The 12,618-nt window shown below is 62.7% G+C and overlaps 3 protein-coding genes and 1 non-coding gene across 4 annotated transcripts; all 4 read right to left on the bottom strand.

The window, feature by feature from the left end:
• Window positions 1-426: 426 nt before the first annotated feature.
• Window positions 427-512, bottom strand: TRAVEDRAFT_t117. The gene has a single exon. It is a non-coding gene; the product is annotated as a tRNA-Arg (tRNA).
• Window positions 513-681: 169 nt separating this feature from the next.
• Window positions 682-3,623, bottom strand: TRAVEDRAFT_59251 (uncharacterized protein). Its single transcript, XM_008041560.1, has 4 exons — window positions 3,221-3,623; window positions 2,518-3,107; window positions 1,990-2,456; window positions 682-1,928 (listed from the first exon to the last, which is right to left on the bottom strand). Exons 1-4 carry the CDS (start codon window positions 3,298-3,300, stop codon window positions 1,032-1,034), a joined length of 2,034 nt encoding a protein of 677 aa, XP_008039751.1. The 5' UTR covers window positions 3,301-3,623; the 3' UTR covers window positions 682-1,031.
• Window positions 3,624-4,914: 1,291 nt separating this feature from the next.
• On the bottom strand, window positions 4,915-5,657 carry TRAVEDRAFT_125396 (uncharacterized protein; the record flags this gene model as incomplete). The annotated part of the gene is made up of 4 exons (XM_008041559.1): window positions 4,915-4,999; window positions 5,057-5,111; window positions 5,202-5,381; window positions 5,495-5,657. 4 exons carry the CDS (start codon window positions 5,655-5,657, stop codon window positions 4,915-4,917), a joined length of 483 nt encoding a protein of 160 aa, XP_008039750.1.
• A 1,143-nt stretch (window positions 5,658-6,800) lies between these two features.
• Window positions 6,801-7,613, bottom strand: TRAVEDRAFT_125642 (uncharacterized protein; the record flags this gene model as incomplete). Its single annotated transcript, XM_008041558.1, has 1 exon — window positions 6,801-7,613. A coding segment is annotated over one exon (813 nt), but the record flags the coding sequence as incomplete, so codon positions are not given.
• Window positions 7,614-12,618: the final 5,005 nt, after the last annotated feature.

The raw sequence follows: 12,618 nt of genomic DNA, 5'->3' as shown, positions 1-12,618 counted from the left end.
TTGGTACTGAGGTAGAGTGTGTGGCAGCCTCAGGTTGTCTGCCGTGGAATGGGGGTGTAGTAGGAACGGGCGAAAGCAATCAAAACACGATCTGGCGCGACCTCCACGTCCTTATATTCGATCGACCGCTGTCATCCGAAGTTTTGAGCTGCCCCTCAAAGATGGCGATCCCCGAAGCCAGTGCTGAGTGCTACCGTCGGGAGGGCGAAGACAATGCGAACAGCCTATGGTCAACCCTATTAAGCTTCCAATGTCTGTTGATGTTATTGTTCGTGATCCCGGCGGCTCACACAACTCACCACGATGACCAACCAGATCCTTCTCACCGGGACCGGCTAATACATACGAGAACACGTTTCTCTCTTCTCGTAGCCGACGGGGCGCAGCGCAACGATCGCGATGGCAGGTGAGCAAAAAGTAACCGACTACCACCGACGGGGATCGAACCCGCAACCCCCACCTGACACTTCCTGATATAGGAAGGTGATGCGCTACCATTGCGCCACGATGGCTTGGGAGCAGGGTCGGTATGCAACACTTTGATTGCGTGATACGTCGGGGACTCTTTCGTCGCACACGAAATCCCCCCAATATTCCCCACACGACGTATCTGCGCCCAGCTGCACGGTTCGAGTGTATATTGGTCGCAGTTGACATTCATCTCGACCCAGAGAGCAGATCCGGTGATACATCGCAGTTCCATTCCAGGAGATAACGTAGTGGTACATGCTCGGGCCACGCCGTCTGCGAGAAGCAAGCACTATGAGACACAGGCAGGGGCGGGGCGAGAGCAAGCTGTACGAAGCTACATGTACACAGCGCGTAGTGTTACATGGGGAAAATATACAGAGACGCAGTCCTGATGCGATCCACAGAAGAGCAATAAGTATCGTGCAGGAAGGTCGTGTAGGTCATGAATGGGCAAGGAAACAGGAAAGCGAGAGTGGACAGGTATCAAAGCAAAGCGCGTGAGAGAAGGGCGGGAAAGGCTGGATGTGTATAGGAAGTTCGCGGGAAGGATGGCGAGCCACCTACGCCCATTGGGGCTCGGACCACCACCGCTGCTCCGCGCCGCGCACCCGCCATTCTGCGATGCCTTTGACGCTCGCGCCGTAGATGAAGGTGCCGCTCGGGTCGAAGCACATTCCCGCCAGGTCGAGCTCCTCGTCCGGGCTCTCCTCGCCGCGGCCAGGCTCCCGTGCCTGTCCAGGGGCGCGACGGTGCCGCCTCGAGCCTGACGCAGAACCGGGGCTCCAGCGGGCGCCCGAGGCGTACGGTCCGCTGCTCTCACGGCGCGCGAGAAGTGTCGGTCGAGAGCGGAGGAGTTCTAGGGGGCGTGGAGAGGACTGAAGCGACATTTGTGATGCTGGCGCGGGTGAACCGGAGCGGGATGGTGCACGCGACGAGAAGCAGTCGCTCTCGAGCTCGTCCACATCCATCTCCTCGCCCTCCCGTGCACCGTCGCCCCCATCGTCCAGAGGTTCGCGAGGATCTGCTTCGGCATCGATGAGCGCAGTGCGGGAGCTGTGCCGCCTCCCGAGGAGACGCCGCACATTGCTGTCAACGTCACGGTCGCCCAATGGGGGAATGACGACGATGCTGTCCTGGTCGTCTTCGGTGGGAAGATCGTCGCGACTGCGTAGTCGGCGTATACGTCGTGAAACGCGCCACCCGCTCGTCGTGCTGCTGTCCGACGTCGGTATCCGGAAAGTGTCCTCTAGGGCGTTGAACAGCACCATTCGGCGTGAGTCGGAGGGTAGCGGCTCCGAGGGCGTGGAGGCGCGCATTAATGCCCGCGACACCGGGGACGTCGAACGCGGACGCGCAGGTACTGAGGGGTAGTACGCCGGGGAGTCGAAATTCGGCATGCGGACTATCTCCTCCGTCTCGAATGTGCGTGCATCCACGACATGCAATAGTGATGTGTGCTAAACGCCCCAGACGTACCATGAGCACTCCCGACGCGCTCGAGAAAGGGGGCACACGCACCTCGCTGAACGTCATGACTTCGCGGCCCACGCCTGGCGGGCTGAACTTGACGCTTCGCACACCCCAGCCTGGCGCGCGCGTACCGCCGCGCGACCAGTCCCATGGCAGGTCGTACAGCCACCCACTCGCCGCCCCTGTCGCCACCCGCCCGGGGATTGGCGCGCGACTCTTGTCTGTGTGGAAAACCTTGAGCGGCTTGGTGCTCCGTACGTCCCATACCACCACCACGCCCTCTTGCGAGGCGACCGCGAACTTCGAGCCATCCGCGGAGAACGACGTCGAGAACGAGGCGGGCACAGAAGACACAGGCGCGAACGCGCTACTGTGCGATTGCTGGATGTACGACGACAGCGAGAGCGTCGCGATGGGTGCGAACGAGATCCGGGATCCGCCCGTGATTCTGTGGAGGTACACGTCCGGCGAGTCCCCGACACACAACAAGGTTCGCCCATCGGGCGACACCGAGGCTATCAATCGCGGAGCTGTCAGACTACAGCAGATGGACACAGTGCGTGGAAGGCGACGCACAATGGTTGACAGGCACGGGCAGGTCGAGCCGCCCGATGTCGAGGAGGCGTGGCTCGTAGTCGTCGGTAGCCTTGCCGTTCCGCATCGCGATGTCGTAGAACTTGACGGTGCGGTCGTTGTTGCTGACCAGGATGCGGGGCTCCACCGCGCTCTCGTTCGAGCGCGAGAAGCTCATTGAGGTGAGCATCACCGAGTTGTTGATCGATGCGTGCTCGAGCAAATACTTGCTATCCCACAGCCTACGCCCGAAGCCTCGCGGGGCACTGCGCCCCGGGCGAGTTGAAGAGGAGGGCGAGTACGAGTCGGAGGATTGGTAGTAAGACAGATGCAGCTCGGCCTCCTGGCCGCCTGCCGCAAGGAGGGTGTCATTGGATTCGGGAAGGATCAGTGCTGAGATGGTGTTGGGAGTGAACGTGAGGTCGACGAGCCGCCGCGGGGTCTGTGCCGCCTCGTGAGCGAACGGCGGCGCAGCGTCGCGGTGACTACGCACCGAGTGAGGGTTCAAGATGTCGTGTTCGACAACAGAGTAGCCGCAGGCGTAGCTGACGATGCCTTTGTCATGTGGGCATATGAGGACGTCGCGCAGTTGCCTGATATCGCAAGCAAGGTGTAAGCTTCAGTTCCCGTACGCTGCGCTCGCCCGTCCAGGGGTAGAACACGCTCGCCACAGCGAAACATAGAGCAGCGTAACGTAAGCACTCACACATGGCCTATGGTAGCGTTTGTCGGCGCCACCGTGCACGGGTCGGTGCTCGAGAGAAGTGTGGAAAGGCCGCGCGCCATGGTCTCCTGGTCCTCCTGAGCAGAGTGAAGTCGTTGGGGCTACCGTAGCAGTCGTCGCCGGGCGAGCGGTGGTAAGAGGCGAGGAGATTCTGCGCCGTTAGGCCGTCACTCAATGCGGACGCAAGGCAAGATAAGCTTCGTCGCGGGAACGGCAGCGAGGATGGGTGAACTGCGCCCGAGAGACCGTGTGCGTACGGGCGGATCCTGTGACCCCCGCTGTGCGTGTATTGCGTGCCCGAGCTGCTTCTGACGCCGTCAGTTGACGTATCTGTGCGCACAGATGCGGGGGATGTGCGCCCGCGAAGACCGAGGATGGATGGTGGTGGTCGGGAGGAGAGTGGCGGAAGGCGGTCCGCGCGGGGGCGACGATGGTCGCGGCATCAGGCGGCACCGCGCTGCAGCGCGCCCTACGCGCATGCGCATACATATGACCGCATATGCATACAGCCACATTTAATCCTCGGTATGTAAACGGTACGCTCTTTACGAAGAGCGAGCAATTCCATGGATCAGACGTATGTACATGTCGTCGTTGCAGGACAGTAAATAAGTACGCCGCAGCGCCCGCGCGAGGACGTGCCGCCACACCGAATTCGAAGGCGTCCGCTATTAATGACGAGCATTCGCAGCTTAGCCGAGGTCTCCGTACTATGGGCATTATCATGCGGATATGCACCTTCCTATGCCACAGCCTCCACTCGCACGGTCCTGAGGCTGTACGAATCGCAGGACATCGAGATATCTCCGTCCACGAACAGAATTCCTCCACAGCCGCAGAATCGAGAAATAGACTCGCATCCCACTCATCCTCGACGTCAATTAGGGACTGGTAACCTTTGTATTCTTCTCATACAATAAATAGCGGAACGCTTCCAGTATCTACCAGGGTGCTAGGCTACAATCTTCGTGGGTAGTGCGGAAGGAGGGACGAAGTGCACATGAGGAAAATGAGAGAAAATCAAACAAAAACGCAAGTATAGTACGTTACCACGACCGAGCAGCGTCAGTCACAGCCAAAGGGGACACAGGCACGGGCACAGGGAAAGTAAAGAAAGAGGGGAAGGGGGAAAGCAAGAACTAGGCAGAGCGCGAGATGGACACCGGGTAAGTTAAGAGTACACGCACGGGGGCGGGGGGAGGGCTTCTTCTGCTTGCTGCAGCGACGACGCGGGAGGAGGTGGTGGGGTGGGGCGAGCGGACAGAAAGCCCACGGCCCACGGAGCCTCGCGACCCGACGGCACTGTCTGTCTGTCTGTAATCATAATGCTGAAACGCGCGTAGTAGGATAGAGCACGGGCAGGGAACGGAATCGTAGATACACATAGCAACGAGAACCCGCCGGAGCGTCCGCGAGACGTACGTTAGATAGACACCAGGGCCGGGCATAGATAGGGGTCGGGGTCGGGAGGTCGAAGGGCAAAGTCGAAGTCGAAGTCGGGAGGATGGCAATGGGCATGAGACGCGGGCCAAGTGAGGGAGGGGGCATCCTGCGCGTCTGTGTCGTGAAGCGTGGAATCGTGTACAAGCAGGGTTGCGGAAAAGCCAACCAGGGCGCAGAGGTGCGGCCGGACCTGCGCAGCGCACCCCGAAAGGATGGGGATGTCGCAGACGCGGCTACATCATCATGCCCCCGTTCGACCACGCGCCGTCCGGGTCGGGCTTGACCTCGCCCGACGGCGGCGCCGAGCCCTCTGCGCCGCTATCCGACGTCGCCGAGGATCCGGCTGTCGGGGGCGCGTCGAGGTGCGCCGTCGACCCGGGCACGAGCTCCTCCTGGACCCGCCGGCATTCCGCGCCGCCTTCGGAGCGCACTGTGCAGCCTGCGATGTCAGCCACCATCGTATGCAGCGAACGGGGCGGGCGGGGGAGGAGAGGAGGAGATGAAGAGGAAAGACACTCACGATGCCGGTTGAGCGCGTCCATGCGCGCAAAGTTCTTCTTGCAGCCCTCACATGGGTAGGGACGGATGTTGAGGTGGAGCTGCTCGTGCCGCTTGCAGTCATGCTGCCGTGCGAAGCCCTTGCCGCACCCTGGCCACTTGCACTGATACGGCTTCTCTTCCGCGTGCGAGCGCAGGTGGCCTAGCGGACGCAGACAGCAAGGAAGGCGCACACAAGCGCAAAACAGAAGAGAAAAGCAGAGACCAGTCAGCGCCCACTCTCTACACACCACCACCACGAGAAAACCGACGCACCCTTCAAGTTGAAATGCCTCGTGAACGTGCTCCCGCACCCCGGCACCGGACACGCAAAGTTCGCGGGCTGCTTCCGCCTGTCGTGGCTCGCCTTCGCTGTGCTGGGCGTCGTCACATGCGGCCGCGTAACATGCAGTGGCACGTTCCCGTCCTGCCCAGGCATGTCCACCTGCAGTACGGACGCGCGCGAGGCCGGCGACGCCGTCATCGCGTTGCGCATCGCGTCCGATATGCCCGCGCCGCCTGGGAGGCCCATCTGGCCCGACAGTGAACGCTGCATGCCCATGCCTCCCATACCCATACCACCACCCATGCCCATACCGCCCATCCCTGCGCCGCCCATACCCGAAAGGCCGACGTCGTGCGAGGGAAGAGGACCGTAGCCCGGGCGTGGACTCGCAGATGGGCTCGGGTATGGGCTCGCGCGCGCGCTGGACGCAGAGCTCCCGGTCCAGCCTGCCACCATACCGCCGCCCATGCCCATGTTGCCGCCCATCATCATCCCGCCGACCCCGCGCTCTCGCGAGCCGGAGCTCGACCGCCGATGGTGCCCTTGTCCGCCGTTCCGTATTGAAGCGACCTGCTCGGCCGGGTGGAGGAAGCGCATGAACTCCTGCGTTGCCTGGCCCGCGGGAGGGAACATCATGTCCTGGTTTGGCGACAGGGAGTTAGATGGGCGGATGTCGAGCGATCGCGCTTGGCGGGTGTGCATGCTCCGACCGCCGTCGGACTTGGCTCGTCGCATGCCGCCTGAGGGGCCGTCGACCGTGAGGAAGTCCTGTGCGTACTGTGAAGCGTTGAACCCGCCTAGTTGGTTGCCGAAGGACGTCTGGTGGGGACCTGCGGAGGACGGGTGCGAGCCGCGGAAGTTCTGGAGCAGGGGATCAGACGAGTGCCCCTGTGCAGGGCCTGGGAGGACATCGTTAAGATTGACGGTGCCTCCCTGGCGCTGTTCACCCATGTTGTTCATAGGCATGGTATCCCATACCGGGGGCGGCCGTAGGGAGGTGTCTGACAGGCTCCGCGAGCGCTGAGGTGCCTGCGGAAGCAAGAACTGCTGGCCTCGTTGCGACTGGTACAAGTGCTGTTGCTGGGCGCCGTCATCGGCGAGCGCCGAAGATGAGCTTGATCCGGGGAAGGAGAACGCTTGATCGGCGAACTGGCCGCCAGCTGCGCCAAAGTGTTGATGGCGGCCCCAGTCCTGCCCATCCGATGAGGTCGCGTTCGCGTTGCCGCCTAGAGGTTGCCGCTCAATGGTGAGCGGGACGCGACCGTCAGGGAAAGAGGGCTCTTGCTTACCAGACTGATTCGCGAGCGGGTCCCGGAACGGCGCCGTGCGGGCGTTTCCCCCTCCGCCGCTGACCGGGGTGGCGGGAACTATTTGTAACGTCGGGCCGGAGCCTATCAGACCGCCGTCGCCATCGGGGGCATTGATGATAGGCGGAGAGTCGACGCCCGCACCCCCAGGGCTGGTGGTGTCGGGGATGAGAAGCTGAGGAGGGGACTGGGGCTTACTCAGCGGGGGTGAGCGACGGTCGTCGGGAAGAGAGTTGTTGGGCCATGCCGGCGAATGGAAGGACAGACTGTCATGGAACGACTGGGAGATGTCGGGGCGAGGGGATGAGGGATGCATGTACGAGGAGTGGGAGGACGCGTGACTATGGCTGTCGTCTTCTGCGCCGTTGCTAGAAGCGGGAGATGGGTGGTCGAACGCGTTGGGAGAGGAGTAGTCGTTCAATGGGGGCGTGAGGGAGACAGAGACGTGGGTGCCGTGCATGAACTGTTCTTCGAGGATGAGACCTCCCGATGAAGGCGCGTCGTACTCTGAAGGGTCGTATTCCTCTGTGATGGAGATGCCGGAGGGGTTGTCTACAAGAAGGCCAAGGGAGTCGTCGCCGTCTATTGGGGGCAGTTCCGAGAAGTTGGAGTAGGGCGAGTTCTGGTAGGAGCCGTTGTAGGAGGGTGTGTGGGGAAAGTGGGAGCCGGTGTCCGGGAGGAGGTCGAAGGAGTCGTAGGGCGTGCCCGGGTGGGGGGAGATGTCGTAGAGATGGGGGGACGCGGGGTGGGAGTAGTCGTGGTGGTCGTTATGGACCACGGATGAGAGCAGGAGAGGATCCATGGCTTGCTTGGGCTCTTAACGGAAGGAACGGAGGAGGAGAGTGCGCAGGCGATGATGTCGATTATTTGACGGAGGCGGTATAGAGTGCGGGAGAGAGGCGGTGCGGGGAGGGGAAGGAGGGCTGTGCGGATGAGGCACAGCAGACCCAGGAGCACGAGCACGAGCAGGAGAGGGCGACCGGGTGCGACTGGCGAGAGAAGAGAAGAGACGAGCAGCAGAGGACGGAGTGGACTTGATGAGATGTCCCCCTCCTCTCTTTATTCGACCGTACCAAACAACGCAACTTCACACTCCGCTTGATCTGTTTCATCCATCACCCTCCTCGTCCCTCTCCTCCCCCTCCCTCGCCGTGCTCGCTGCGTCGCGCGCCGCTGCACACGCTCTCCTCGGACGTGCTCGCACTCGCCGCCTTCGCTGCACATTCCATGAAGACGAGAGACACCGCCCCGTGCATTGCCTCGTCTCAGCCGCGGGCGCCTTCCCGCTCGCTGGGAGCCAATCCTCGCAGACAGCGCCCGCTTGTCAGTCGCCGCGTGGCGGCCGCTTTCTCCCGGCCGGCCCTCGATCTCTCGGCCCGATCCATCCCTCCTCGACCTCCGTCCTCCGCTTTCTCCGTTCTCGCTCGTTTCTCCTCCGTCTCCGGCAACCTTGGGCCAACGCTCGAGTCGCCCACCCTCTTGCTCTCTCTCTCTGATCCGCAACTTGTTCGTCACGATTGTTCGCACTCGAGATGTGCGCCTCCGTTGTCCATCACATGCATATGTCAATGTCATTCCGCAGACAATCATGATCACCCAGACCGTTCGCATCCTCCTCTCTCCTTCCCGAGCCCGCGCCCGAGCAATATGTCCTTCGCAGGGCCAAGCAGCGGGAGCGCCAGCCCGGTGACCTCCCTCCGCTGCGCCCGTCTGCTGCGCAGCCCCGCATCAAACCCGTCCGAGCTGAGAAAGTAAACGCTACTGCTTCCCTTCTGCCCCTCTCTGCCTGCCTTCTCGGACAAGCTCAAAGTTCGTATCCAGCAGCCCCATCATCCCTCCATGATGACCATCACCGCACCGCGCACGGCGCGCAGATGGCCAGATGGAACAAATGTTCTCCTCGCCCGCGAGCCCATCATCGACATCTCTCAATCACGCCCGCCGCCGCGCACCAGCCCGCGCACCTCCCCCGCCTCGTCCACGCGCCATACGGCGAGGTGCAGGCTCGCTCACTCCCGTGCCCGAGTTCCCTGTTGCACGCTTCCGCTTCCGCTTCCCCTCCAACGCCGCAGAGATGCACGGGTTCCCACCGAATCTAAGGTTTATTCGCAGGCGCGCGTCCGTGCACTAGCAGCACCGGTCGCCCCCGGCTGCTTTTGTCTTCGCCTTCGATGCCGCCCGGAGCTCTCGCCTCCGCGCCGCAAGCTCGACCCCCGGGCCCGCCAGACTCCCTGCTGCGCGCCCCCGGGGTTTCGCAGCGACGGCACCACCTCCCGCTAGTCTCACCCGCGCGCGCACCGACGTTGTCCAAGAACGTCCACCGGCGCATCGGTGCTCCCTCCGTTCCGCGCGCGCGCCTCCGAGCGTGTCTCGAGATCAAGGCGGCGGAGAACGCGAAGCCCCAGATCTGCGGTTCCCCTCCCGTCCTGCGTTTCGAACCTTGTCCCGCTGCTGCCGTTGCTGCCGCAGAGCGACCCCCAAGCTTCTGCGACGCCTCTGCCGTGATGATACACCCTCGGGGCTGTTGTCGCAGGTGCAAGGAAACGTGTTCCCCACCACCACCACCGCACAGCCCCGCCCACTCAGGCTCATCATCCATATGCGTAGTGCAGCGAGGCGGTTTAGGTTTGCTCGCCGGGGCTCTGCTCATGTGCATACTGGACTTAAGTGGATGATTCTGTCAGCGCGAGCGTGATGCACCCGGGCCATGGGACGGAGTCGCTTCCCGCGCATCCGCAGCGCAGCCGTACACGGCGGAATGCAGCGTCGGCGGCTGCTTCTGGCGTTTTATGAAGGGGCGCGGGCTGCCTTCGATATCCAAGTATCTTCGATGCGTCGTAAATGACGCTGCGCCGGGCCAGACGCGTCGACGAGTCACCGTGTCGATTACATGTACTTACCCTGCGCCCCGCGTGCGGTACGTCTTCTTATCCTATTGCCTACGCACCCGCCGGCAGAGCCTCGATCCACACGGGACGCCTGCGCTGGGCCAGGCCGGAGAGGACCGGTCGGTTCTCCACGAATAGCTCGCAGAGTCGCAGCATAGCCAGGGTCAACTCGGCCGCATTCGTATAGGCCGCAGTGGTGCTTACGGCTACCCAACGAAAATTAACCTAGTTGCCTACCTACCTTCCCAGTGGTGTCCAGCGCACAGCAAACGTCAACGGCACTTTGCTCGGGGGGCGGGGCAGCGACACAGCTCGACCCCATGGCACGCCGGTGGACACACAAGCGTCCACACCGCGGGTACCCGTCGTGGCGGGACCGACGACAATGACGATGAGACCCGCCGCGCCGCGGCGGGCTCGATCAGATCCGACGCAGATCTCGCGCGAGGACGCGCCGGCGGCGGACAAGGCCACGCGAGACATTTGCGAGACACCGCCAACTCCTCCCGATCGGCAGCGTGCCGGAGGCCTGAGGCGCGCTCAGGCTGTATTCGACATTCGACATTCGACTAGACGGGGACATGTACGCGCGCACAGAGGATCACTCGAATTCCGAAGGACGATCGAGGCAGGGCGACGTCAAAAACCGCCGACATGAACTTCGACTCGCTCGCGTGCGTGCACAGGACGCGCGATCGGACGTTTTGGCTGTGCAGCCAATATCTGGATATCCGGACATTGTGGGTGTACTCGCGTTCCTTACAGCGGCCTTCCCGTTGGTTGACAGGTGGTGGTGCGTACAGCTCTGCACCGCCCGATCGCGCACTGCTCGTACCAGTGGGCAGCTCAGGCTCCGAATCACCGCCTCGTCGGAAGGGCTGCTGGTTATATACGCGCGGCGCGCGAGGGACGCGAGGCGCCTGTGCTCCTTCCTGTCTTCGCGTCTGTGCGTCTCTGTGCTCTCTGTGCTGGGGCTATCGCTGGCGATCGGCCTCGCGCCGCAGTCTGGAGGAAACGAAGCTCGGCGGGCGCGGATCCTGGCGTACGCTCCTGATTATCCTCGATGCAGGCTTCTGAGTACATAGCTTTAGGCTCCACATGGCGTGCTTCCGACAGGCTTCATGCGACATGCTACGCAGGCGATCATGGCTCGACTCTTCGAGCTTCTGCCCCCACAGGTACCCCGCAACTGCCACACTTTCATATCCTGGACCCTTACCTCGCGTATAGCGCGGCCGTCGTCTTTGCCTCGTGGCTACCGGCACCCCTGCCGATCGCCTGCATTGCGCTCTTCCCCCACTTCGCGGACGGTATGCTGAAACGACCCACCATGCGGCGCGAAGCTCAAACGCATCACCGTGCATCACCAGTCGTCAAGGACTTGCGGCCACGAACACCTCCGGGACCCTGAGCTCCGCGCGCTCATCCCGCCACCGTGTTATGAAATCCACGTGGACGAACCACAACGCTTCGCAATGGACGCCCAGCCTTAGCCTACACGAGGCCTCGCCGTTCCTGGGCGCGCGAGCTTATGCTCGCGCGCGTTTCGGCGATGGCCACGACGCGATGAGCATGATGATGCTTCTCCAGGGAGACCAGACGATGCTTCAAGACTCCTTGTCGACGCGCCGGCGCGCAACGCTGTTCCGGACGCACTCCGCGCGCACGCGCCCATCTGCGCCCACGGTCCCGGGGATCGTACTCTCTTCATTCCGGGCCCAAACCGGATCGCGAGCAAGGAACAACCAAGACCACGCAGGGTCTTGGTTGTGCCCCGGCGCGTAATGATGCGCCGAACCATTAAACATTGACCGCGGGATCCAGTCGGTCATCTATCTGCACGCCTGCTTTGGCTTTATGCGCCGCGGCGCCATACCACCGGCTACGTCAATGGTCTCGCGCTCCCACAAGTGGTCGCCCTCCGACGACATGCCGTCCGCTATATATTGCGCAGCCTGGCAACCCACGCACGGCTGCAGTCTTACGCCTCGATTCCTGGATCTCGCCGACACCGAGTCGCCACATCTGGCGACCCACTTCCCCATCGAGGCCTCTCCCCTTCGAGCAGTCGTATTTACGGATCCGCGAGCATCCGCGCCCGCTCCCTGCGTCGCCAGCTGCCTATTCCAGCGTGACAGATGGCCAGAGCGGAGAGATGCCGAGGGAGGCTCTGGCCAGATGATGCTGATGCTGTTGGTGATGTATCGATGCCGCCGGCGCACGCGCGTTACGGCGCAGCGTTGCTTCGCCGGTCCGTAACCTCGTGTCACCCGCGGACGCACTCCTGGCACACACGCCGCCTGCGAACGGGGGCGTCGAAGCATCGCGACTGACAAATGGGTTGCCAGCCTGGCAGCGCGGGCGGCGCCACGAAGCTCCTCGACGCAGCCAAGATCCGCCCGCGAGCGCTCCCCCATCGCGGGCGAGGATGCCATGGCGCGAACCTTGCAGTTAGGCTCCGCTTTGCATTCCTCCGGGCGGCCAAGCGCTGTCAACGGTCATTACTGTCAAGCTGCGAACGCGAATAGGCACCAGGCATCGACGTCCCGCGATCACCCTGCGGCGGAGGACACGCATCCGAAATACGCGCAGGCACGGCAAGGCACGCTTCAGGGCGCACGGCTTAATGGCACCTGAAATTCGAGCCTCGAGGGCTGGCAGGTGCACCGTGCCCTTGGGATGCCCTGCAGGCGTGCCTGAGATCTCGTAACTGGCGAGCAAGCGCACTCAATCTCCGGGCGCACCGGGCAGGTGGCATATGCATTCATGCATCGTTGAGCCTTTAGCATATGGCGGTATGTGTATGCTCGGACATTGGTCGTACTAACACGCGAGCCATGCTGTGCACCACTCACTACCAGAAGATCTCACTGGGTCGCGATGGTATCCCGCTTGCACCTATGTGCCCCCGTCAAGGCA

The sequence above is a fragment of the Trametes versicolor genome, assembly GCF_000271585.1.
Source record: "Trametes versicolor FP-101664 SS1 unplaced genomic scaffold TRAVEscaffold_7, whole genome shotgun sequence".
NCBI classification, from domain to species: Eukaryota; Fungi; Basidiomycota; class Agaricomycetes; order Polyporales; family Polyporaceae; genus Trametes; species Trametes versicolor.
Note: the sequence above shows the minus strand (reverse complement) of the source record. Positions and strands in the feature narration are given on the sequence as shown.